Below are 27,882 nucleotides of genomic sequence, written 5' to 3' on the forward strand. Positions count from 1 at the left end.
CTGGTGTCAGTGCGCTGGGAGCCCAGATTCTCATTCTGCCTCTTACTTACTAGCTGTGTGAGCCTTGGCCAAGTTACCTATCCTCTCTGAGCCTGAGTTCTCATTTGTAAAATGGAAATAATAAAATTATCTACCTCAGAGGGTTATTGTGGGACTTAAGAGAGACAGTACAGGTAAAGTGTTCAGCACAGGACCTGGCACACAGTGTTCAAGAGTATCGGGAGGGGCCTGGGTGGCACAGTCAGTTAAGCAGCCGACTCTTGATTTCAGCTCAGGTCATGATCTCTGGGTCATGGGATCAAGCCCCGTGTCAGGTCCCATGCTGGGCATGGAGCCTGCTTAAGATTCTCTCTCTCTCCCTCTCCCTCTGTCGCTCCCTCTCTCTCTAAAATAAATAAATCTTCAAAAAAAAAAAAGAGTATCAGCTATTATTATTTAGGATTAATGAATGTTTATAAAATGCTTCAGAAACATGCAGTAACAACACGTTATTACTGCTGCCCAAAATAACTCAGTACTTGAACAAGGTTAACCATCTCCCCTGCACGCTGTAGCTTAGCGTTTTTACTTTTTGTTTCATTTTTAAGAACAGGATATGTTTCCATCCCATTTTTCTTGGGCCTGGTACCAGTTGCCACACATACACACAACAGTGAGGAGGACCTGCCACGAATGACAGGCACCAGTTAAGAGCAGAGAGCCTACAACGATGACCAAATGGAATACAAAAGCTTTTCATGAAAGATTCAAAAACAACCATTTGGTTACATAACCCACTAAAAATTACCTACTTTAAATACAGTTGATGGTGCAGGAGAATATTCTCTTTACCCAGCAAAATGGATCTCAAAGGTAACAAAATACAAAAATTTAGAAAATAAGATCCCTATTCTTATAAATCACTACCTTGTCTGGTTCATCTGATTATTTTCAACTTTCCTCTGTGGCAATTGAGAGGAAACTGAGATTCCCATTAAGCAATTTCCATCCCACTGTTTTGCGGTACCATCCGACCCACACGACTCCAGCCCTGGGCTGCAGAGCACGTGCTCTGCTGATGGAACACTGATACCTACGGATACTCATGAGGTCAGCAGCAGCAACTAGGTCAGAGGACACGCAAGTAAAATCCATCATCACGCAAACGTGAAAAAGTCCTAACTTGTGAAAATAATATTTGTGAATTCTAGACTTTATCAATTTATACTGCCTTGTCCCTGTTTTTCAGTCTCTTACAGGCAAGTTTCTGTATTCTGACAGCTATGTGGATTGGTGGAAAAACAATAAAATACATATAAGAAAGGGCAGCCTTGAGTCTTGGCTCTATCACCAACGGTCACATACGTCAAGCAAGTCATTCGACCTCCCGGGCCCTCAAGCTCTTCATCTGTAGAACCAAGGGCTCAACCTTCCTCTCGAGGTCCCTTCTGGGCCATGATTCAAGGACTCTCTGAGACAGCTCCACACCTCCCCACAGACTAAACTCCCTGAGGACAGGGTGATTTCATACACTTTCTGCCCTAGTATCAGGGTCCCAGTTAGCAGTGATGTTACATGTCTTTAATTCCCCCCCAAATAATTTTCTTCCTGGTTTGCAGCAGCAAAAGCAGTGTGAGCACTTCACCTTGATTCTCGTGGCCAGCGGGTCGGTGCAGTCGTCAAAGCGGATGCAGTAACCCACCTCGTGGCCCAGCACTGCACCCCTTTCCTCAGCTACTCTCCCTGCAACCTTTGGGAAGAAAGAGCATGCTGAAAATAGAGACATAGAAATTACTGCACAAGCACATACTACGGAAAAGCTAGTATTTTTTAAAATAAGTATGTGAACACAGCAGAGAATGGGAAGAAAAGGGGCAGGTCATTAGAGAACAAGCGATTTATTCACTTTGTGTCTCATGCCTCCCACAACCGACTTGGGGCAACTTATAATTAATTTATAATGTATCCTATAACAATAAGCAACACAAATGGAATCACATAAAGATGTTACAGATCAGGACCACAGAAATGGCAGATAAAATGCAAAAGAGAAAAGCCAATGAGAAAATTTTAAAACACAGATATGCCTAAATTTTTCAGCTGAGCCACAAATCAGCTCAGCATTTCCTGGCAGTTGAAGCAAAAAGTGGAAGAAATGACAAGATTCACTGCAGTAAAGCTTTCTTAGCTGGGGAAACATTTTCACATCTTTGTGCCTCGAAATAAAGTACCTTCTACTGGACCATGAAGGCGGAAAGACCAAATTCAACATTGGGCCAAGGTCACCTTCTCTTTGGAGGCAGAACATTTCCTGAGCCAGATTACCTAAAACAATTTGCAACAGTGCCCCAGCTACCAAAAGCATTAAAAGGGGAAATAAAACAAGAATGCAGGTTAAAAAATGAAAGCAATGAAAAGAGGGAGAAAAGCGGATGAGAAGGTAAATGAAGAATCCAAGCTAACATAATAGTGTAAAAGCAGAAAACAAATACATAATAACATATTATGAAGACCACAAACTACAGATGTATTTTTCACTTACCAATATATGACAAATAAAAGGTGAGCACAGGAAAGACAAAACAAAAACCCAACAGCAAGATCTCCTTCTACCCCTAGAAGGCTCTTCAGAGGTTATCAAATTCTAATAGAAAATATTTAAAATGATAAATAAATCGAAGTGGAAGAGCAATAAGAAGAAACTAAAGAGTTGAACATTCATTATATAAACTGCCTAACTGTAAAGAACTAAAGGAAAACCATATGAGAGGCTTCCTGGGGACCTGGCACAGCGCCCCCCATGTGAGGCAGGCAGTTAGTGCCCCCCCTGTCTGCAGGTGAGGCCACCTCTCCGCGGACTCTGTGAGTCCTGAGCCTGGAACGTAGGCTGGCACAGGAGGTGTCCTGAGGCACGTTCCGCTACACCAGGCGTTCCCTGGCCATCGGTGTTTAAGAAACTGAAAAGCAGGTGAGGATTAGAGGGGCTCTGCCTAAGGACTTGGAATTCCAGATCTGGCAGGCCAAAGCAGAACCAATCATTCCGCAGCTGGTCCACAGCACGCAGTCTTTGAAAGCTCCTGAGGAGATCAGAAATCCATCCTACATTGTTGCCCTACCTCTGCCAGTTCTATGTCCTGCCAACCAGGATTTCACCGCGAAAATTTCCTTATTGTTTCAATTTCAACTCTACAGATCATTATACTACAAATCTCAGAAAATGGTACAGACAAAATGTGTACATAGAGCTATGAGGAGTTAATGGGAAAACAGGATTGTAACAATGAGTATAAATGGACCAACCCTCTCCATAAAAATATAATCATTTTATGGATCTAGAAGGTAAAAAGTCAAACATATTTATTCTTATTATTTCGCTGTTTGTATACATTTGCTATTAAACATATTTCATTTTAAACTCTTTTATTTTATTCTTTCATGTATGATCACACCACTGGACATTTGAAAGGTCAGATATTCTATCGGCTTTCTAACAGATTTTTACCTCTATTATTTAAGTTTTACTCCCGTAACTTCATCAATTGGACTGGGTAAATACTATCTATTTGACTCAGGCAAAGAAATACAGGGAAAGGGAGGCCCAGAGAAAAAGAAAATCCCCTCACTGAGCCCTTACCACCTGCAGGTTCTAGGCTCCAAGTTTTCATGAACTGTATCTCACTAAATATGCATGCAGCCCCCTTGTTTTTACAAAAAAAGAAACTGAAATAAGACAGGTTTAGAGCTTGTCCTGAGTCACAGGTCAAGGCAGGGCCTGGTCTGGAAGACAAACCCAGACCCTATGAGCCCAGTGAACATGCTCGTTAGTCTCTCACTGAGATCAAGCAATGGCTCATGCCATCTGTTCTTAGGCTCTGAGACTGTTTTCCGAGTTTAGTCTGCACACAAAGTACTGAGATGTACCATTTCAAACTTGACAGCTCTATTAATACTCCACCGTTAATTTATACACTCTTTGCTCTTTCAAGAGAAGGCATGGAGCTTCATGAAAATTATCCATAGCTACACATTTGGAGCTAAATGCAAAGTGATGAAGAGCAAAGATTCCCAACTACAAACAGGAAAAAGTGCTCTAATTTCTAAGTAACTGAGTCATCTTTCGGTGACATAAAAGGTTAAGTCTAAACACTGCAGTATAGTTTCCCAACTGGTATCTCTATATTTACTTAACACACACAAGACTCAGAAAACATCTATCAGGGCGCCTGGGTGGCACAGCGGTTAGGCGTCTGCCTTCGGCTCAGGGCGTGATCCCGGCGTTATGGGATCGAGCCCCACATCAGGCTCCTCCGCTGTGAGCCTGCTTCTTCCTCTCCCACTCCCCCTGCTTGTGTTCCCTCTCTCACTGGTTGTCTCTATCTCTGTCGAATAAATAAATAAAATCTTTAAAAAAAAAAAAAAAAAAGAAAAAAAAAGAAAACATCTATCAGTAATTTCTACCTTGAAGACAATTAGAAGGTGAACTCTGGGGAAAAGGATAACACAATAATGAAAACTTAGTACTGGGCAAAAGTAACGCGAGGCAACAGAATTAATTTCTTGTCCAGGTCAGGATGACCAAATAAAGGCACCCCTCATCTCCTCTGAGAGCTAATTTAAAACACCAAAAGAAGTAAAAATATTAGCAACCAAACCCTACATCTTCGATGAAAGAAGGAAACAGCCACAAGCCCAAACAATAAACTAGGAAGCACGGCTGCCAAATACTGTGAGGTCTGAGTCCAGAAGAGAGGCTCCGGCCTCCCCACAACCCCAGCGCACTGCTGGCTCTCTTAATATAAATGTCACCTCCCTACCAGGCAGGGCAGACAATGGTTACTTTAGGAAGACAAGAAGCAGCAGGGTGTTCAGGCACAGAAGACATAGGAAATGTTTCCAGAGACCCATTTTGAGAGCAAACAATCACGAGGGAGAAAGAACTGAAGGAGAGGCAGGCAGCAAGTATCAAGTCCTAAATCAGACAGCGCACAGCATTTCGTCACGCGCCATTACAGACCTCCGCAATCACTAAGGAGTGCACCTCCAGACCCTCATCCTCAACCTGTCCCAGCAAAAGAGGAGAAGAGATTTGGTGGGCGGCCTTGCACGAGCCAGACCAGCACAACCTCACAACTCTGCAGCCATCAGTGGTTCAACTCAAAGATAAGTAATTATGATCAAAGTCCGAACGCCAGCCCACTGCATTAAAGCTGACCAAGAAGGAAAGAAAGACAGGAAAACAAGCAAAAAAGCAGTTTAAAAAGAAACTTTAAAAGTATTTTCCAAAGAAACAGCAGAATTCAGTTAAAGGAATCCAGTTTCAAAGAAACCATAAGCTTGAGCTAAAAACAGCTTAAGGCAGAAAGACAAAGTCAAAGGACAGTCAAGGAGACACAAGGTCTGAAATGGACAGGTCAGAAGCCAGTCTGCGGAGGTCCCCCAAAACTCATAGCTCGGATATGACAGACACGTGAGAGGCTTTTCTCAAATTTGAGAACAATCCCCAAATTTATACAATGCTACAAACAACCAGTTATAAAGTTAAAGAAACTTTTCCACAGCGGCAATAATAAAAAGCAAATCTGAATCAACTATGTTAGGGAAACACTAAAATATTGCTCTACTCCCTCCATAAGAAAAGAACAGAAAATCATTCTCACGTGAAGAGGTGACCCATGAGAATGTAGCCAACAACTGCAGGAGAAAAAGATTTACAGAAATGTGTCAGGCAATGGGTGACTCAGTAGGTTAAGCATCCAACTCTTGATTTTAAGCTCAGGTCATGATTTCAGGGTCATGAGATCGAGCCCCACACTGGGCTCTGCACTGAAAACGGAGACTGTTTAAGATTCTCTCCACCACCCCCCCACCACCCCTCTCATGCACTCTCTCTTCGAAAAAAAAAAAAGAAAAAAAAAAAAAAGCAATGTGTCAGGCACATTTGAAATTGTTACAGGTAGTTTCCTGTTACAAAAGAGCAAAGGCACACTTACTCTTTGTACATGTCCCCGTTTGTTATGTTACTCTTCTGGATTTTTTTAAATGTTGTCATATTATCAGCTTTTCAATCTGTAATGTATTGTAATATCTCCTCCCATTCTACATATTCACTTCTCTTTTAAAGAAAAAAAAAAAGTGACTCAAAGAAGTGATTATGAGACCCAGGTAGACATATAAAGGAACCAAAACAGGATACCTTTGACTAAAAACAATCATGAACATTGTGAACAGGCTTAGAGACACCTTACAAAAGAAACTGGAAAAGAGCAGATGATTCCAGAGATGGTGATAAATACTAAAAACAAAGGAGATTTAATACACACTCAGCTGATGCCCTTAGAAAAAAGAAGAACATATATGAGAAGATATAACAGAAGAAAACCCAAGATTTAAACCTGAAGACTCAAAGTTCTTTCATATTTAAGAAAAAATGAGACTGAACAATCAGCATCAAGATACTTGGCACAAGAACAAGCTTATAAGCATCCAAGCAGGAAAAGGGAGCCAGGAAGGAAGTGGTGAGAGAGCCCGCTGGAACTCAGACTTCTGCACAGTGATCCTCCGTGTCAAAGGGCGGTGCACAACGTCTGCACAGTTCCCAGGGGAAGAGAGGGCAAAGCCAGAGTTTCATAACAAACACCACAACCAAACATTCTCAGGCTACGGCAAAATGAACCATTCAAGGTTAGCAAAACCATGGTAGAGAATTAGTGATGAACACTGCATCTATTTAAACTAGAATTGTTACAGAAAAGAACATGCACTTATGCCCTTGAAATGAAAGTCATAGCACTGCATCTATAACAAACAGAGGGAGAAATGCAGAAAGAATAAGCACGCCTTTGTTCTTCTGTAACAGGAAACTACCTGTAACAGTTTCAAAAACAAGTCACATCATAAAGCTTTCTATCATCTTGTTTCCTAGTTTTCAAGCTTCCATACATTCTCGTGGTGAACACATATTTCTCCAAAGTTCAGTAACTACTCCTGTTTCACTTCAGTTTCCCCTTTTGTGAAATTCAACAAAAGCAAATGTATAGCTGGCATCCCATTTCTGTAGAATTACTTCTATCCATCAATGCACCACGCAGCTTCATGTGAACATAACAGCAAAGCTTGGAATGATGTTCACAAATGCTCACAAGGTTTTCGCTGGGTGGTGACATTTTATTTATTTTTTCTTTGTTTTGACTTCCTCTGACTTTATCACTACTTAAGAATTTCTAATGTACAGGTGTCAATTTTACAAAAATAAGCAGGTCGTAGTTCTTTTTCGACTGAAGAATTAAACACTCTAGGAGCCACACCATATTCATTTGGGGATTTGAGGAAACAAGAAAAAAATAAGTCACTGAAACAGAAGACACAGATGGAGTTTTTGCAACATGGAAAAGAAACTCACCGTAACAGCAGCCACTCTTCGAGGCTGGGTCACTCCCACCACTCTTCCTTCCGCGGTCCAGCCGGCTTCTGCAAGGTACTGCAAATAAAACCACACCTAACTATGCATCTGACTCCACTTCTCCACAAACAATTTCTCCCAAGATAACCCTGTATTGTCTTAAAATCACTGAGAAAGTTAGTAACAGCTGGTTTTTATCCCAGCAGACGTTTTAGAGATTATTTTGCAAATGAGGGATCTGAGGCTTGGCAATGTTAAGTAACTTGCTTACATTCACACCAGGGCTGATCATCAAAAGAACCAAGGCCCAAGTTCAACATTCTGACTCCCCAGTCTTACACATTTCAGTACCAGAGCTGCCTGAAGGAATAAACAACAACTATCCATGGGCCACACGGAGCAGTGCTAAATCTATAGAACAGAAAATTTTAAAGTAAACACAGAGACATCTCAATGTAAGTATCAACCATACACAACATTTTTGTCAGATTAAATAAACATAACCAGATTTTGTACATGTGTATATATGCCATTACGTATCAGTACACATAAAATTCAATGGTATGTATTTATCTGACTTATTTATGTATTTATTTGCTATACATATTTATTTGTTATATATTTATTTGATCATATACATTTTTTTTTAAGATTTTATTTATTTATTTGACAGAGATAGAGACAGCCAGCGAAAGAGGGAACACAAGCAGGGGGAGTGGGAGAGGAAGAAGCAGGCTCGCAGCAGAGGAGCCTGATGTGGGGCTCAATCCCATAACGCCGGGATCACGCCCTGAGCCGAAGGCAGACGCTTAACCGCTGTGCCACCCAGGCACCCCTGATCATATACATTTTTAAAATTCAACATGGATAACAGCTGTTATCAGAGTTACATGTTTATAATGTCCAAACTGTTTCACAATGTATATTTTACAGTAGGAAAAAAATTAAAAATGCTACTACATTCATCTGCTCATTTGTTCAAAAGAAACAACAGAAGAAACTAAAGAGAATGGCTGTTTATGGAGGACTGGGAGGAAAGGAGGAGAAATGAAAACAGAGCAGCAGGGGATGAAGAGGGAATGACAATGCTCCAAGTAGATGTTTCTGGGGAGCTCCGACTCTTAGAGCCAGTCATGCTTCACATTGCTCTTCAAGTGCCCAAAACATAAACAAAACCAACCAAGATGTATGCAAAGGGAAACTAGGAGGAAATACAAACACTAACAAATGGCCCTTTCTATAGTACAAATGAGTTATGGGACCAAAGGCAGTGGAGAGGACATAACCTAAGTAACTGGAAAACAACGTCTGGACTGGATGCTGGAAAGCCAAAGACAGAGAACCATGATCTAGTTAGTAAATGTTGGCAAATAACCAAATGGGGGTATAGGTTAGTAATTCTAAAACTATTTTATGTTAATATTAGAATTCAACAAATAAGTTAACATATTGTAAAAACGAGGACTGAGTTACTCACTGTAGGAGAAATTTACAAACAAGGAAAGGCTATAATGAGCCCTATGGTGTTGGATTACAATCAGAAGCATCAGCATAAATTCGTGGTTTTTAATACATATACAGATTGATACAGATATACAGATGTGTTTATGTGTGGGGATTAGTAGTCATATATGTATTTCCTAAATCTGCCCACCAAGACTTATAGCAATGACACCTCAGTAGCAATGAGCACCCTAGCACCCAATTCTTGATTTCTAAACACCATTCTCCAGTAAAGGAACCAGGCCTCCTTGGAGAAGTGTTTGATCCCAGTGCAGGGAAAATATAAGCCTGAAATGCCCTGTAGTACTAGAAAGTAAGGAAAGATTCAAAAAAAGGATGGAGGGTTTAGGAAAGAACATAGGGCCTAACTAAAGGAGCTCCTAATGATCAAGGTAACAAACTAAAGAAGACAGTACTGGAACTTAAGCCACGGAACAAAAGATAAATCCATGAATCCACACTGATGTACATAAATAACTGAATAAGTAAGTAAATGAGGGAGAAAGAACAGTTCTTCCTTAGAGAAGATGCCATTTAATGAAGGAAAAAGGGAAAGAGAAAAGCATCAAGCAAACCCCGGAGTAAGTGCTGCAGACAAGATCCGCTGAGGGATGCTAAAATTAGGAGGCAAAAGCTTGACAGGAAGGAGAGTATCTACAGTCTGAAAACATCTCCCTGCAAGATATTTACCAACTACCAACAAAGGGCAAGACAGTAACTTTAGAGGCAAAAACCTGGCACCTGAACCAAGGTTAACCTTGACGTGTCAGACATGAGCACCTCAAACCCCGTCGACAACGATGCACTGAGGAGGACACACCATTTCTGTGGTATTCTTTCCCAAAATGCACCAGCTCATTCTAACCATGAGAAAACATCACACAAATTCAAACTGAGAGGTGTTCTAGCATATAAATGCCCAGCACTCTTCCAAAATGTCAAGGTCCTGAAGGATGAGGAGGAGAGACTGAGGAAATTCTCCCAGCCTAGAGAAGCATGGGGAGACGTAACAACTCACTGCAACATGAGGTCCTGGATGTCGGAACTAGAAAAGGACACGGGTGAGAACACTGAAGAGATGCGTAAGACCTGTGGCCCAGCTGCTGCGCTGTACCAGTGGTGATGCCTGCTTTTGATTACTGCACCAAAGGAAGTGGTGGGAGAGGTTTAAGGGAATTCTGTGTTATTTTTGCAACTGTTCTGTTAGTCCAAAATTAGCTAGAAATAATAGTTTAAAAAAATGACTGTAAGGAACAACATGTTTTAGATAATGTAGGTTTTTGCTATAAAAACTGTAAAGTTTTTCTCTCTTGTATTAAATACACACACAAAACACTACCAACCACACCAATCAACACAAAAGCAAAAACAGAACCACAAGAAATAACAGCTGAGATTCACAGACTACGTTATTAGGTGCCAGGAACCGTGTTGAGCAAGGTTGCATGCATTAGCCCATTTAATCCTCACAACAAATCTATGAGGAAGGTAAGAGCATCATCAACAATTTAGAGATAAGCAAACAAAGAGATCACATAACTTGTCCAAGGACCTGGGTAAAAATCTAAGAGCTGGGATTTAAGCTTGGCAAACCACAGCCCTGCCACATAACCACACAATTGTACCATCCAAAATAAAACACACATACTTGTAGTCAATCTCTTAGCAACAGTGGTAAGCAACAGAAAAATAATTTCCATAATAATCAACAACCTGCCCATGAAGCCAGTCTCCTCGATACACCTGTGATTCAGACTCCTGCATGCTTTCGACTGCTGACAGATGGAAATTTAAAGATGCTGCAAAAGCAGGAATAGTGGCGCTATCAAAAGGCAGTGGACGTCACGCTGAATTCCATCGTCAGTCTCTTTAAGGGTCACCAAATCTGGTGTTCTCATTACGGAGTGGGGTAAGGAAGCACTCCATCAAAAACAGCACTAATAAAAATGGTAGCAAAGAGCTTGTTTTCATAGTCCATTGTTTTGACAGAGCTCTGGGAAAAAAAATATCATCTGGGTTCCACAAATAGTTCGTGAAATTTCAAAACTGGTGTTTGGTGCTTCAGCATGCAGTACTTTTCCAAGGAAAGACATTATATAAATCCAGCAAGATGGTGCGTTGAGAAAAACCTGCTCCACGTTCTTGCCGTGACCTTCAGCTCCTCAGCCTGTCCAATATTCCTACGCCGTAACTCAAATTAGCATCACAAGAAGTTGTGCTGGTCTCAGAGAAGAAAAGCTGCGTGGTGAGGAAAGAGGGACGATCCTTCCACAAGAGGGGTGGTCGGTATTCAGACCAATAATACAACCAACTATCACAACAACCCAGTCTAGTTCATCAGCAAAGCTTAGGAGATTCACGCTTCACCGTTATTCTCTTGTGCTTTTTGAATTTTGTACCATGTGAATGTATTCAAAAAACACAGTGCTTATAAGGAAACAGTTTCTTAAAAGCAATTAAATTCAAATGTATATGCTCTCTGATCCAGCAACTCCATAACTACTGTATTTATTCTGTAAGTATACCCATACATGTGCAAAATTCTATGCAAATTGACTCACTGCATCTCTGTGATAATACAAAACTGGAAACAACCCAAATGCTTATCAACTGGGAATTGGTAAAATAAATTATGTGCAATCTATGCAACTGAAAAATGATACATTAAGTGGGGGGAAAAAAACAGTACATTAAAGCATGCACAGATGCTACCTATTTGTGTTTTAAAGAGGAGATACACACACACACACACACACACACTTCTTATAAATGAAGTTAAGACAATCTCTGAGGAACTAACGACATCAGTTATATCTGCATAAAGGAAATGAGCATCAGAAGACAGGGCAGAAGACAGATCTTTCTCTTTTTATGTCCTTTCGCATCTCTTGAATTTTAAACCATGTGAATCTATTAAATATTCCTTCAAAATTAAAAAAAAATTACCTGTGTTCGCTGCCACATTGCCCAGGCTGGATTCTCAGACCCTGCTCTTTCGTCTCCAGGCCATTCTTTCCCTGGACGCCCCCCTCAGCGGGCGCTCTCTGTTCCCTGGCAGCTAAGCCTTGCTGGGGAAAACGACCAGATCGTTTTGCTGTACCGTATCACAGATCCAAATATCTGCCACCCACCCCAGTGGGAGGATTCCACACACTGCCACCCCACTGCTACCAGGCCTGGCCATGAAACCTGCCTTGTCCAAAAAAACGTGAACAGAAGTCCCACTTCCAGTCACAAGTTCTAAAACTTGAGCCATCTCCTAATCCTGCCATTCACCCAAAGCCCCACATAAGAGCTGGGCCTCATCCTCGGTCCCAGTGACGTGGAGGAGCCATCTTGGGTCATCAACCCAAGAAGACCACATAATAGGAGGTAGAAATAAACCTTTGTGTTCTTAAGCCACTGAGATTTTCAAGTTCTTTGTTAACATAACAGTTATATTGAGCTGACTAAATAACCAAACAGACTTACTCCTAAACAAACTGAGACCATCTCACCTCATGTGGCCCATCTTTCACCCTGTTCTGTGTCCCCTCCTCTACATCGCTGCTCTCTAATGTCTTCAACTGTAAAAGTACCTGCTGTGCAGGGTCACGAGGACTAAACAGATTAATATATACAAAGTGACCACTTTACAAAGCACTTACTTATCACTTGCTTGATAATGATGATGACGATGGTAATGATTATTACTGCCCTTTGATAATCTCTCAGTAATTCAACATGGCCGCTGTTCTGTGTCTGTAAGAATCAAGTAATTTGCTAGGGTCTTGATACCACCTGCACATATGTTTCCCTCCAGGCCACTACATGCTCTGCTGTCCTTTCTCTACTGCTGTCCGTTCCCTTCTCCTTACCTTTCCCTAACTGCACATTAATCACTGGGGATCTTTTAAGAAATGCCTGTGCCTGGGCCACAGCCCAAATCCATTATTGGGTTGGGCAAAAGAAGCTATATTAACTCTTCCTACAAGTTCAAAAATAGAAATAATCTACGGTGTTAGAAGCCAGAATGAGAGACACCCTTGTGTGTTGCACAGGAAGCAGGAAGAGAGGGCAGGAGACCAGAAGGGGACACAAGGGGACTTCTGGGGCTCTGGTAATGTTTGTTACGTTTCTTGATCTGGGTGCTGGCAACACATATGTATTCACTTGTGAAAGTTTATCAAGCTGTACAAATATAAGTACTTTGTGATATACATTTTATAATTCAATAAAAATCTACATTAAAAAGGAAAGAAAAACCTGCAATGACTCTCATCCCTGACCACTTACATATCATTCTACACCCTCCAAGTCAAGGCTCATAAGACACACTCTGACCTCATCCTGTCTTTCCCAGCAATTGCTGAGTCCCAGACACTTCTCACACCCCAGTATCTCTGACCACAACATTCCCTGGATGAGAACATCTTCCTGCCCAGCTCCCACTGGTCGTTCAAAGTCTACTTCAAATGTTATTTTTTTGTACAAGGCCTTTCCCGATCCTTCTGTCCACTGCTGTCCACACCAAACAGGGGTTTGCCTTGTAACGGGGGCTCCTTCCACAGTACCATGTGATTCTTTGGTAGTCCATTTTTATTTACAACTAGAGCAGTATTCATTCATTTCACCCTCCTCTTCAATTGTAAGTACTTGAGGACAAAAGCCAGGCATTATACCTCTTTGAAGGAGTCCCTACTGTTCCTTTCAGAGTAGGGCTATTCAATCATTATTTTGGAATTATAATAAATCAAAGACGACTGTTACTTCAACGCTAATCAATCACAAGAGCCAAAAGTTGAATAAAAAATATCTAGTTGGGTTGAATATTTTCTGACAGAACATCTTTAAAAAGCAAGTTATAGTAAAGAGAGTTCTCAAGTTACAAAACCCTTCCAGCCAAGTGTAAGTGCAAAGACACATTTAAGTATATACTCACTTGCGGGATCTGCGTGCTTTTCCCACATCCCGTCTCTCCAACAATCACCACTGTCTGATAGTTTTCTACCAAGTATAATATATGATTCCTAAGCTGAAAAAGAGAACCGTACATTGTAAAGAGGCATACGTTTTCTCAAAAGACCTAAACAAAGATATTTAAACATTATGAAATGAGCTGTTTGCCAAAGGAAAGTAAATTTTATTTTATTTTATTTTTTTACAGATTTTATTTATTTATTTGAGAGAGAGAGAGACAGCCAGTGAGAGAGGGAACACAAGCGGGGGGAGTGGGAGAGGAAGAAGCAGGCTCCCCGTGGAGGAGCCTGATGTGGGGCTCGATCCCAGAATGCTGGGATCACGCCCTGAGCCGAAGGCAGACGCTTAACGACTGAGCCACCCAGGCGCCCCAGGAAAGTAAATTTTAAAAAGAACTATCAAAATATATTTCCATCTCGCAGACAGTGTTGGTGTCCGTATAAACTGAAACAAGTGCAATTGAGACCAATAATTTACCAAAATATACAATTCACATACCTTTAATTCAAGATTTTTACTTATAAGAAGTTATACTACAGACATACTAAGAATACATATGAACAAGCATAGTCACTGAAGTGTTGTTTATAATAGCCAAAAATTCAGTCTAAATGTTCATCAACAGGGTTAAATCAAATATGAAACACTCCACCAATGGAATATACACAGGTGTTAAAAAGAACAAATGTCTACAGGAAACAAACTGAGGGTTGCTTGGGGAGGGGGCAGAGGGATGGGGTGACTGGGTGATGGACATTAAGAAGAGCACGTGATGTAATGAGCACTGGGTATTATATAAGACTGATGAATCACTGAACTCCACCTCTGAAACTAATAATAAACTACATTAATTAATTGAATTTTTAAAAAAAGAACAAAGGTCTATTTGTACTGATATGGTATGGTCAGCAAGATATGCTAAGAGAGGAACTCAAGGTGCAAAACAGTGTAAAAAATATACTACCATTTGTGTTTTTAAAGAAAGGATACATATATGCTTTGTACAAGCTATCTTTGCAGAAAATAAAACAAAACAAAAAACTGGTCATTGTACCGTTTCCATGAGCAGAACAGGGTAGCCGGGGAGCAAGAGTGTGAAGGAGACCTTTACATTTCTTACAAATTATGTATTATCTAATTACAAATTCTTACATTTTTTAACGGGGGGAAAAAAGACAAAAAGAATATGCTTTCACCTCTACCTCTAAATCCAAGTTCGTAATAAAGCACCCATAGGTTACACCTATATTTCAACTGAGCCTTCCTTTACCCATTCGGTGTGAGCAGAAAACTCGAGAGATCATTCCAACATCCTATCTACTTCGCTTCAGACTGTATTTTTGTACCCACATTTGCTGAGAGATGCACCTAGTGGTCTGGAAAGCCATGAAGGTATTCCATAAATACCTGACCTGGAATGAAGTAAACCCTGCCGAGTACCCCCACTGACTACTGCTCGGCCCGTGTGAGTGGGCACCGACAACGTGGCGAGGACTGGGAGAGCGAACATGCTGCCGAACTGCCGCACTAAGGTATTGGCTGCTCTGGGTTTTTGAATTTGGTGTTATTTGGGAGCTAAGTATACAGTTCTCACATCTTAGTGTGAAAGCCTCTTAGGCTATTTGTCAGAAATGAAGATTCCTAGCCCTATTCCCAGGGTTTCTGATTCAGTAGGTGTCGGATAGGGCCCAGGAATCTGCATTTCTCAAGCCCCGCCCCCCCCCAGCAGATCCTGCTGCCGGTGGTCAGCACTAGTGTCTAGACACTTTTCTGTCAGTTGCCTGGACTTGGTGCTTTCTTTCGTTTTGGGGAGGGAAAGGTGAAAGGTTTGGGATCTTTGCAGGTATTTTGTGAATGGTAGATCCAACCAATGGGTGGGTGAATGGATAGATGGATGGATGGTAGACAGTCAAGGAAAACTTGAAAGATAATCTTAATAGACAGAAACAGACAAGGCATTCCAGGAAAGGGAAATAACATAAGCAAAAGAAAGAAGATGGAAACAAGCAAACAATACAAACTCTATCCAAGGGCATCATCAAGAGCCCACAGAAGGCTCCAGGTATGGTTTGGAAATGAGTTATGAGACAGGTAGTCCGGGCTTCCCTGCGGAAAGCCGTGCATTCAGAGCGAGGGTCTGGACCTTCCCTGGGGGGCTGGCTGGGCTGTCAGTGCTACACCAGACGAGACTGAACAGGAGAAAACTGAAGGCAGTAACTCACACCTCACATACTAGATATGAAGGGCTGCACATGGAGAAGGTCCAACCTGTGACATTCGAGAGAGACATGACAAGGCTTCCAGTCCGGAGACTGCGAAAATGACAGTAGTGCCCATGGGCGCAAGCAGGGAAATGGAGAAGGGCTGGTGTGGAGGAGGGGACTGAGCTTCAGGGAGGCAGCATGTAAGGGAATGAGAGACCATCCTGCATAGCAGTGTCCAGACCACAGCAAGACCGTCAGCCTACGGGAGGCAGTCGAGGAGAAAGCTGCCTTGTAATGGCAGCAGGGAAAAAGGAGTGACTTGAAATGTATTGCCCCTCTAGTCTCAATTTCGGTTTTTAAAGCTACTTTTGGTTTTAAATAGGGGAGGGGTTGGTGAATGGGTCACTTTCACCCTTTTCATCTTCCAGATTTATCTTTAACATCTCATGAGAGCCAATATGCTTAAATTCTGTTTTGGTTTTTACCCATAACCCATACCATTTTAACTTCCATCAATATGTTAAACCTTATTACTTTTTCATTTGTTTCATTTATCGTATCTTGTACGTTCAGTTGGAGGATGAAGAACAGTCAAGAAAAGGCCAAAATTAAGTACTTGGTGAACAGTAATTATCTTTGTACTTGAACACTTACGATGTATCAGGTACCTTGCTAAATGCTCTACGTGGATTATCTCATCTGGGCCTCGTAACGATACTGTGAGGCAGGTGCTATTGGCCCCATATTACAGATAACAATGCAGAGGCTCAGACGGTGAAGCAAGGCCACACAGCACGAAAACAACGAGGCTTGGGTCTGAGCTCTAAAGTCTAGCTCCAGAATCCTGATACTTCCCCAGCACTCACACTGGGTCCCTCAACAGTGAGGCAGCAACAGTGAACCTATAATCTTATCTCCTGAGGGGCAAACCAGCTTACACTCACACATACTGGATGAGGTTAACACCGGAGGGAGAAACCCCGAAATGCCAGTGAGTGACTAAAATGTTATGGGTCACATAAAACTCGAATCAAGGTGACTTGCCTAAATTAAGAAAGATTCATTTTGAATCCATTTGGAGAAAGCACATATTAATAGAAGAGGAATTATTAGCACAGTCTAGACAAAGTGACTCCATTAGTGTGAGAACTTGGCAGCTTTCCCCCAGCACCGTCCAGGAGAAAAAGAGAGAGCCACGGGTGCTGGTGGCCACACCTACTCGGGTCATTCCAGGGGCATCACGTGAGGCTGGGAAAGCGCAACACCCTTCATCAGGGGCTGTATGAAAGAAACATTCTTCAGCTCTATCTAAATGGCCTTTGGCCTAGAGCTCACTTCCTGATTACCATCTGGCTTCCCATGTGGTCTTGGCAATACAGAGAAAGTGAGCCCATGGACCATGTCTGCACCGGAGAACTACGGTGACAAACAAACGTATTCTGAATTCTAGTTTATGCTTTGGTCTCTTGTGAGATGAACATACGTCCATTTCGTGAGACCAATGAAAGCAAGTGCTGGATGAGAACACAGTACAGGATAACCACCCAAACCCCGTCACTGCGTCAGTGGGAGTTAACGTCTTCCACAGAATCCTCCTCAGATCTCCAATTAGTCTCGTTTAAAGAAATTCGCCTTTAAAAAGAAAGCTAACATTGGCCATACGCTAGTAATCTGTTGAAGCTGGAGGCACAGTTCATTGTGCTGTTTTCTCTACTCTCCTGTATGTCTGAGTTTGTCCGTAATTGAAAGCCAAGAGGGGGGAAAAGAATGTCATTCCACCTCTTCCAGTTTTTCAATTTGTAACAACATCTACCTAAAGAAATGTTAAGGACTTTCAAGATTCATGTGGTTAAGTAACACACACATATTCTGAAGTTCATCCCCTCGGATAAGGGCGGCTCCGAGCTCACTGTGTCCTACGGAATCGCTAAGAGGAAGAGGCCATGACTGACGTCGGTACCAAGTCTGCGGCCACCGCACACTGCTTCAGGCCGCCCGACCGCGCATGCTTGTTCGGCATACCTTGAACACTGGCAGCTTCTGCCTCTGCTGCTCTATAGAAAGCGCAGCGTAGGGATTGTAGACCACGGTGGCGGCTGAGTTTTCAGCTAGACTCTGTCTCTCTTCAGAGATGCTCACACCTGGTCCCTCTGTACCTGTAACAGAAATGCTTTTCTCAGCTTCTCTGATGCAACCAATGGACAGAGAAATATGCAGACGTTACAAATTCGAAGGCAAGGATACAACACAAGCCATGCATTGTACCTCAAACTACTAGGAGATACTAACCTTTAACTTCAGGAAAGCATCGAGGAAAGGACCTAGGAGAACACAAAAATCTTCCCTAAAAGCTTCACCGCGGCATCAAGAGCAGAGAGCAGCATCCCACCGAGCTCCCAACCGGCCACACGTAACTGCACTCCAGAGGACAAAGTTTTCAGGTCTGGCCCCGACCTGTTATATTAATTACCACTCATACAAGCGACAGAAACCCAGTGGGAACTGGCTGAGGCACAGGAGTGCTGCTGCTGCAGGACGGCAGCAAGGCCCGGGGACACAGATGCTGCCTTGGCTGGCTCCTTTTCGCATCCCAGCGCCTCTCAACCAGCTCCTCTTGGTCCCTAAGTCTGGCTCCTCAGTAGGAGCTGGAATCAAGGCTGTTCAGGCTCACAACTCCCCACCATCCAGGCACTCACCCGACAAGGACCGAAGGGTGAGATAAACCACAGGGAACACTCCAGATGCTACGCCCTACCCTCGTGGGGCTTACTTGTTCCTTTTACTCCTCCTCCATGCAGGCAGTGGTAATACGTGCTAAGGAGAAAGTAAAAGACTCAGCAAGGGGGTTTGGGAGACCCCTGTGTGTGTGGTCTGGAGGGGGGGAAGGCTCCTCTTCCCCCAGCTTAGGTCCAAAAACCAGCCTGATCCAACCAACCATGGCCAGTGGAGCGGGATGCAGGAGACGGCAGCCCCCATTTGGAATCACAAAACTGGAGTGCTTGGGTGTGAAGTACCATTCCAAGAAACCACTGTGCTGAGCCGAATAAACAACAGCTTTCCATAACAGCTGCTTGGTAAGAACAATGACAAACTGGTGCTCCGCATGGTGAAGAATAGGGAGGCCGTAACCCATCATGCAAAACTCTTCAAGGTACCACGGATTTTAGCCTTTGAAAGAAAATGCCTTAAGAGGAACATGGGTTCAATTTTTATGATCAGCTTTCAGAACTTTTCATGCCAATTTGTTTATGTAGCCCCTGGACAGAACTAAGAGTAATAAGTGACACATGGTTTGGAATTCAAGGCGACACAAGGAAGCTATTTTCAAAAGCTAGAGCTGTTGAGCACTGGGGTGTAATGCTTTTGTGAATCATAAAATAAAATTAAAAAAACCCTCCCTGGAAGTTCAAACACGGGCCACACAGCCTTCTGCTGGGGGCACTACAGGGGTAATTATCATCTCTCAGGACTTCTGAACTCAGAGTCTGATGCCATGTAAAAGCAAAGGGGCTTTATGACAAGCACCTTTAGCCCAGTGATTGTGATTTATTCTGACATTTTTTGGAGGTCCCAAATCCCTTTGACAATCTAATAAAGGCTATGGACTCCCTCTCCTGAAAAACACACCAGAATGTAATGTATCTGGATACAAAATGCTAGTGGTCCCTAGACCCCCTAGAGCTAAGTTTAGAGTCATTGTCACAGATCTCAAATTCCTTTTCATTTCTAGGAACACAGTTGTGTTCCAGAAGTCCAAGATTGCCAAAAAGCGGGTAAGTGGGACACTGATATATTGTTTTTGCCAAAATGCTGACCTTCCTTTCAACAAGATAAAAGACAGAGCAGGACCTGGAACAAAGCCTGAGCTCAAAGAGGCAGGTTTCCTTTCTTCCCTTATTATCGCCACATCTAAATAACTTCTTATAAGCCTTCCCCAAGAAAACGACTGCAAAGAATACCTCATCCTCATCCGCTCTCTTTTTGTTGCAAATTCACTCCTTTTCAAAACACGTTTTAAACCTTTCCAGCCTGTCTTAAAGCAATGTTAGCATTGTTCCTGCAAGGTCTCTTCCTCCCACACCAGGGTTTAATCCACCCCAGTGTCTTCTTCACTTCCCCACCCCTCCCTGTCTCTAGCCTACAGCCAAGTCCACTCAGTACACTCTGTCACGTGATGTTTTATAAGAGCCACTGTCAATCAATAAGGAGTACATCTCCTCCTTACAAAGGACTTCATTCAGCCAAATCAGGACTGCCTCCCCTCTATATACATCCCACGGTCCATTCTGACTGCCTGTGGTTGCCTTTCTCTTGAGAACATTCTCTATACTTAAGGGAGAAACAAGTTTGTAATCCTGCAAACCAGAAATGCCTTCATTTCTCCACATACAAAACAAGGCTGACAACAGCACCCCCCAACCACCCCCACCCAGCATTCCCTCTACTTTCAATTTTTTCAATTCAATTTTTCGATTTGAGTGATGCCCCATTAGTGGGTTATGAAATGAATGTAGCGGGGTCATGACCAGCACTTTTTTTTTTAACTAATGAACTAGAAACAGAATAGCGTTATCTCCTGCTTTACCCCAAAATATACCCTATCACTTAACACCATCTCACTACTCAATTATTTTGGTTTTCTGGACATTCCTGAGGCACACTTTGCCTTGGTCATGCTGCACCCTTTGCCCAGAGCTCCATACTCCTACCTCTCCAAGGAACAAAACCTTATCTGTGCTTCACAGTTCACCGCGAAAATATCACTATCTGTATGAAGTACTTCTTATCCACATATTCATCTTTCCCTCTCTTCTATGCCTCTGTGTAATTATAATAGTTAATATGTATCTAGTACTAAGAGCTTTACATGTATTCTCATTTAAACCTCAAAACAATCCTTTGGGTAGGTGTTGTTATGCCCAATTTACAGACGAGGTCACTGAGACTCTGAGCACTTAAGTGACTTTGCCAAGTTAGTAAATGGCAGGTTAGTAAAGGGCAGTCAAGGAGAGCTTTACAGTCTGACTCGTAGAACCTATCTCCCTTACCACCACTTCTTCCTGCCTCACGTTAATTATCTCTTCTGAAGGATATCTAACTTCACATTATAACTGAGAGAGAGAGGAAAAAAACAATAAATCTTGAGAGCAGAGCAGCGGCCTGGTCATCTGTATTTCCCTCCTGATCACAAGGTTGGGTGTTCAATAAGTACACCTTCAACAAAGGAACTAAATAAAGGAACAGAACTCTTCGAGTAACCCCGTGTTCTTTAACCAAAGTAGTATCCTGTTCTGATTAGCAACGATTCATTTGCGCCTTTATTGTATTTAACACTTTGACCTGTTATTAAAGGTTTGAATAAATAAAATAGAGAGTATCTCATTACCTAATTCAATCTTAGTTCTGGCCGCAAATAAAATTCAGGATGGATAACTGGCTAATGATTTGAAATACTGAATAAAACTGTCATTAAGGAACAATCCACAGATTTTTAAAAAGCATTAACACATCCCTTGCTTGGGCTTGTCTCCCACATCACAGTATGTGCATGGTTAGTATCTCAGGACACCACTCTAAAATACCCTTTAAAAGCTTTCCCTGTATTATTTTCTCCATCTTATTTCATTTTTGCTGCAATATACTTTGCACACCCAGACCTGCAGAGGCGCAGGTGGTGGAAAAATGCAAGCTGGTTAACTGTTAAGAAACTTTTGTTTTTCACAAGAAACTGATGAAAGGGGAGGAAGCAAGGCATCTAGCAGGATCTGACAAGTACACATTCAATAAAAGCCTGATTAACAAGGAAACTAAAACACATCAGGCAAAGCATTTTGTGACTAACATTCGTGTTTGCCTGAGAGAGAAAGCGGGTGACAGCCAATACCAAGGAGGGTGGTCACTTTCTGGTAGACACTCAAGATGGGCAAGAATTACCCTAAAACAAAATAAGGCACTTTCCCTTTTTTATGAGCACTTAGTCTGGGTCAGACAAGGCGCCGTGCTCGTTATTCAAGCCTACAGGATAGTTATTATTCTACCGTTTCACAGGTGAGAAGGCTACGGCTCAGAAAAATTAAGTGACTTGCCCAAAGGAACTCTGCTACTATAGGGCACAGGCGAAAAGTCGAACCCAGACAACCCGACTCCACAGCTTGAGCTCTTAAGCCCTGAGCAGCACCGCCCGTCCGGCCCCAGCGTAGCCCCAGGGCGGTAACAAGACACGCGTGGGCGCTTCAGCGTTTCCCCACCGTTAGGCAAGGCAGGCTTCACGAGTGAGGAAAACGAGGCCCGGGGAAGCTGAGACTCGAACAAGGTCACACAGAGAGTTTCTGCTCAGGCAGGGGGCGGACACCAGAATCTGTGGGACCACCGTGGGCGCCTGAGCCGCAGAGCCCACCAGCTCCAAGGCTGCGGTGGCCAGGCCGCCGAGGTCAGGCCTGCGAGCAGGTCCACAGGCCCCAGGGCGCCGGCTGCGGGGCCAAGACCAAAGTCAGGCCGCCGCATCTGCCCAGCGTTTCTCCAAGGGCCTTACCGGGTCGCCAGAACTTCACCGGTCCCACGGGCGCAGCCATGCTGGGGTGAAAGGTCACGAGGGAGACTCCACCCCTCCGTTGAGCGCGGAGGGGCCGGGGGGCGTGGCCCGCGAGGAGGCTCTGCCCAGGCGGTTCCGGCGGAGTTCCGGCAGAGTTACGGCCACGCCCCCGTGGCCGCCACCGCGCCCCCCCCCCCGAGCCACGTGATCTACGGCCCGGCTCCAGGAGCGCTCCGGCACCGCCCGCTGACCCACGTGACCAGCCCCGCCATATTGGGAGAAAGGGTACCGTTCTCCGAGGTTCTTAGTGTGGTGTGTGAGGGTTCCAGGTGGCCTTCCTAGCAGCATGGCCTGGGCCGGGTGGTGGCCGTATGCCCCCGGAAGGGCAAGGTCTGGGAGAAAATTGTTGGTGCGGGAGTCCCGTGGCTGCCAGCGGCACGCGGAGGGCACGGAGATAATGGATCCCAAAGTAACTGCTGAATACTGATTATGTTACAAGCTGTTCCCAGCTTGACTGTTTCTCTTTCAGTCTTTGCCGTATTTTCAAATGAAAGTTAATAGTTATCTCATGGGTTTGCTGGTCCAGTAAATAATTATTGGGAGCCCACTGTACGCCCCGGTACTGCAGTTTCATCCCCTTAATGCAGCGTCTGTCCAAGGTTGGGGCGAGGGTGAACAGTAAATAAATGCTCAATAAACGGTAGTGTTTATTATCATCGGTGAATAAAACAATGGGAAGTGGTATGGAAATCTCCTGGGGCCTTAAGAGTAATGCTGAAAAACGGGGGGGGGAATGGGTTGGAATAAGAGTCTTAGAAATGGGTAGGTCAGTTAGGCGATGGCACCCACCCAGTGTTTCCTCCAATCTGACTGCTTTTAGGATTCCAGGGCTTGGTTAAAAATACAGATTCTAAGCCCTGATCCATTCCTGAGTCAGAATCTCCAGGGGCATGGCTTGGGAACTTGCATTTTCGGAAGCTCTACGGATGATTCTTCCAATCAACAAGCTAGAGAAAGATTCCACTAATCCAAAAAAGAGGAAATATTTTATGGGGAGGCACCTAATTGGAAGGAAGAGGTTTCGGAATTTATGCATTTTTAGAGCTGCGATGAAAATTCTGCATTCGTTATAAGAAATGGCATACTCGTGGAAAGCTCAAGAGCTTTGAAGGTAAGTAGACATGATTTGGAATCCTAATTTTGCCATTTCCTCGGGCCTAGCTGTCATCTAATGTTAGTTGTAAAATGAGGTCTTAAAAGGTTCTGTTAAATGAGATAACATGTAAAACACCTAACAGTGTAAGACATAAGCATTCAGTCAGTATTAACTCTTGTAAAACTTAAAAAGAGCAAATCCACCAGGGGGGAAAATCGAAATTTACATGCATATATTCATTTTCCAAATATCCCCTTTAATTATAAATATAAAAATATTATAAAATATTATTAAAATAGGGCTCAATACATGATAACCTCTCTGCCAAGAAATCTTCATTCATCTTTACAGTATCTTTATATGGGCCAGCGCTAAGAATATTCCTAATTCACTGGCTTAAGCGTTTCCCCTCTAGACTCGGAACCTGTGTGCTGACTTTTGTGGTACCATTTAGTTGACCTATAGTTAATTTGCCTCTACTATTAACATGGGGAGCTTCTTAAGGACAAAGATCATGTCATATTCATACTCAGAACCCAATAACGAAGTACCTGTTGAGTAATGTATATGGGAACACCATGCTTTATACTTAGTTTTAATTCTTCATGGCGCTGATCTGTCCTTGTTTTATCATATTTTCAGTAATAGCTGAAGTATAGAAAATGGGGTTTATACATGAATACAAGGGAAAATGAAATAAATGCCACTTTTTATTCTTTCTGTATTTTATAAATTACTCTGACTTATGTGAAGAAGTCTTGTTTACAAAGAGACAGTAGATTGGCCATGCTCAAATTACTGGATCATAATCTTGAAGCTAGAGGAGACTTTAGTCAACATCTAGCCTAAATTCTTTGTTTTATGGGAGAAAAAAACTTTGGCTCATGGAGATTAAAAGGACTTGGTCACACTCAAAGAGCTAATTTTAGTATCAGAACTGAAACTAGAATTCAGCCTTTCTAATTCCCAAGCCAGTAAACCACATAGGCCATTTAAAACCATTAGAGCTTGGCTCTCCTAGATGAGAATTAGTTCATCTGCCTCAGAAAGTTTTCAAAGCCCAACTGTCCTAATGGGTTGTTTTGCTTTCACATACTTTTATTAGAGGAAACACCTAAGTAATAACTAGATGCTGATGGTGTGGTTTTATTGTCACAAACTAGCAGTGGTCTTAATAGACTATCTTTTCCTTCCTAATTAACTATTTTTGGAAAGATTGGCCTTAAATAACTACTCTAAAATTAAGATTTGTTTCTTAAGATGACATCCAGAATTTATTTACTTCATTTCCAACAATTCCATGAAAGTTTGATCATTTTTGTTACACGGGGGTATGTTTTGCCACTTCTGAATGATAATTGGTTTTTCAGAAAGAGAATATTCCTCAAAATTATGCTTCATGGATATGTTAAAGAGGTTTCTCTGTGCCTATGGTAGTTAATTGTTCCTTTCCGCCTTGAAACATTTCTAGTCTGACCATCTTAACCATGGTTAGGAAGCATAGGACTTAGGGGTTTTCATCCTAGTACAGGTTAAGGCTTTTATGTAATAAGTGATAGAAAACCCAATGCGTTCTCTCTTATGCAAAAATGGCTCGTATAATTTAAAAAGTCTAAGAGTAGTTCAGACTTGAGACACAGCTGCATCGGGACACAGAGGACATAATCAGGACTCCCTTCTGACCATAACATTCTGCGTTCCCCTGACATGAGTGACACATGGCTATGTCCGCTCACGCACCACATCCTTAGCACCAAGCCTCTTTCCAAAAATCCCTGGGAAAAGTATCTAACTGACCACATATCCATCCCTGAACCAATCACCAGGGCTGTGGAATATGACGTGCTGACTGGCTTAAACCTAGGTCACCCACTCCACCCCAAGTCAGGTGTGGTCAGCCTCACCAGAACTACATGGGCTAAGAGTTGGAAACAGAATGGTTCCTCAGAGGGAAATCTCAAAGTGAAATCAGCAGAGGTGGAATGAAGGAACCAAAAAGAAGAGATGTCCATTACGCCGTCCCTGGATTCATGTGCTAGAACCCTTGGCTTCCTAAGAAGAATCCTGACTGCCCTTGGGTCTCCTCCATGAAGCCAGATCAGAGAGAGCTAGCTATCCTCCAGCCTGAAAAGTAGTCCTAAGCAGAATTGCACGACGCTGGGATTTCCCCCTGGGTCTAGGTGTAGCCCTCTGCAACTTGTAACATCTGTAAACCTGTCTGGTTTGTTGGCTTGCACACAAACGAGCCAAGTTCACAGATATATTAGCATAAGCAAAAGTGTTACTTAGCCCCAAGGATTTGGGTACAGAGGCGTGGAGATCCACCAGGGAAGAGACTGAGCTACCAGGAGAGTCTCTGTCATGTCCGTCTGAGGAACAAAGCCCATCTAGGCAATTGGATGAGTTGGGGAGGGCCTCAGATCTGCCAGGGGCTTTCAAGATAGGATGACAGTATGGTTTATTGTCCAAATGGGACACTTCTCTGACTGAAAGGGGGCCCTCCCAGGCACAACCTGGAACTCCGCCAGGCAAACTGGGGCATCTTTGTAGGCGTGAGGCACCAGTGAAACTAGCGTAATGATGCTTATGTGAACATATTCAATGTAAGGTACATAGTCCCTGCTCACAGAGTATGTCCGAATATAAACTCATTAAAGCTTCAGACAGCGGTCCTGGTGGGCTGTCTGGGCACACCTCAGAGCATCTGTCGTAGGGTGTATCATCAGGACGTTTCTGTCTGAATACCTCACAGTATCATCTTTATTTCTTTTTAAGTTTATTTAAATCTCTGCACCCAACGTGAGGCTTGAAGCCATGACCCAAGATCACGAGTCACAGGTTCTTCCAACAGAGCCAGCCAGGCGCCCCCATAGTATCATCTTCATAGGAGGATCCTGGTCAGAAATTCTTACCCGATCTTAGTAGCAAGAATTCTTCCTGAACCTGGATTTAATCTCATAGACACTGCGAATGGTGGATCTGACAAGGTTTCTCTTTCCGCCTCGCCTACTGAGAAGCTGAAAGAGAACCGTGTGGTCTACCAGTAGGCTGGTCATCATGGCATGCACGTGCAGTAACCTCATCCCACTTCACCCTCGGGCTTCTTCCATGTAACTTTTCCTTTACAGGAGCTTCTACCTTAGGTTTTCTTGTAAGTCGCCTCAAGTTCCCTTAGTAAAAGATAAATACTCCCCAGTCCAACTGCCTATGGGGGTGGGGTGGCCCGCTCTTCAGCTGACTCCTTAAGTGTTTCAAAAGAATGTCAACCCTGCAGTCTGATTGGGTTGACCTTGCAGTTGTATGGTTCTCTGATCAAACGAATCAGCGGGGAGAAAACAAGACAACTGAATTTCAACACTATTTGCTGCTGTTGAGAAATTTTTATTAAAGTTGTTTAGGTAGGATCATGGAATTGTGGTTGTTTTTAAAAGTGAGCTGTTTTTTGTTTTGTTTTGATCTTTTACAGATACATACTGAAATATTTACGGCCGAGTTTGCAGTGGCCAAGTCTGACATTGGACATATAAGGGAATAATTCTCTCCCAGGAAGGGGCAACCAACATTTTTTTTTTAAGATTTTATTTATTTATACTGTATGGTGACTAACAATACAATAAAAAATCATTTAAAAAAAAAGATTTTATTTATTTGACAGAGAGACAGCCAGCGAGAGAGGGAACACAAGCAGGGGGAGTGGGAGAGGAAGAAGCAGGCCCATAGCAGAGGAGCCTGATGTGGGGCTCGATCCCACAACACCGGGATCACGCCCTGAGCCGAAGGCAGACGCTTAACCGCTGTGCCACCCAGGCGCCCCAGCAACCAACATTTTTGAACCAAATGGTCTGCCTTACTCACCCTCCCCTACCCTGGGAGCAGGGCCAATAGTGGACATTGTAAACAAGGACCCAGCTCACTCTCATGCCGGTGGTCCTCAGACCTCATCTTGACCAACCATGCCCTGGAATATTCTTTCCACACTCGGGTGCCAGAAAAGCTTTGCTCACTCTGAGAGACCTAGCCATTTTCTTGGGGTCCCATTATTTCTTTTGTTCTAATTTCTAAGCATTGGCAACACCTTCGGAGAATGACGTTAGTGAGATTGTTTACTCTCAGCCCATCAGCAGATTAACTGCCACTACTCAAGGTCCAC

The 27,882-nt window shown here is 43.0% G+C and overlaps 1 protein-coding gene and 1 long non-coding RNA gene across 5 annotated transcripts in view; one reads left to right on the plus strand and one right to left on the minus strand.

Annotated features, from left to right (window-relative positions):
- Positions 1–22,655, minus strand: part of DHX35 (DEAH-box helicase 35) — a 63,672-nt gene extending 41,017 nt beyond the window's left edge. Inside the window, exons 1-5 of one of the 2 annotated variants that reach the window (XM_026503502.4) lie at positions 22,577–22,655; positions 18,067–18,200; positions 13,803–13,895; positions 7,379–7,456; positions 1,625–1,729 (exon numbers count right to left, since the gene is read on the minus strand). In XM_026503502.4, coding sequence (XP_026359287.1) covers positions 1,625–1,729; positions 7,379–7,456; positions 13,803–13,895; positions 18,067–18,200; positions 22,577–22,616 — 450 coding nt within the window. In that variant the 5' untranslated portion in view covers positions 22,617–22,655. Of the gene's footprint in view, positions 1–1,624; positions 1,750–7,378; positions 7,457–13,802; positions 13,896–18,066; positions 18,201–22,576 lie in introns of those variants that run through there. The other variant, XM_044385824.3, reaches the window with a different exon arrangement.
- Positions 22,656–22,792: 137 nt separating this feature from the next.
- LOC113258602 (uncharacterized) lies at positions 22,793–27,341 on the plus strand. 3 transcript variants are annotated; one of them, XR_003317292.4, is made up of 3 exons: positions 22,793–22,861; positions 23,457–23,747; positions 27,199–27,341. It is a non-coding gene; the product is annotated as an uncharacterized LOC113258602 (long non-coding RNA). The 3 variants fall into 3 exon arrangements; XR_008959365.1 differs by having other exon boundaries at positions 22,825–23,045; XR_007190720.2 differs by having other exon boundaries at positions 22,838–22,888.
- Positions 27,342–27,882: the final 541 nt, after the last annotated feature.

This window comes from Ursus arctos, unplaced genomic scaffold (genome assembly GCF_023065955.2).
Source record: "Ursus arctos isolate Adak ecotype North America unplaced genomic scaffold, UrsArc2.0 scaffold_16, whole genome shotgun sequence".
NCBI classification, from domain to species: domain Eukaryota; kingdom Metazoa; phylum Chordata; class Mammalia; order Carnivora; family Ursidae; genus Ursus; species Ursus arctos.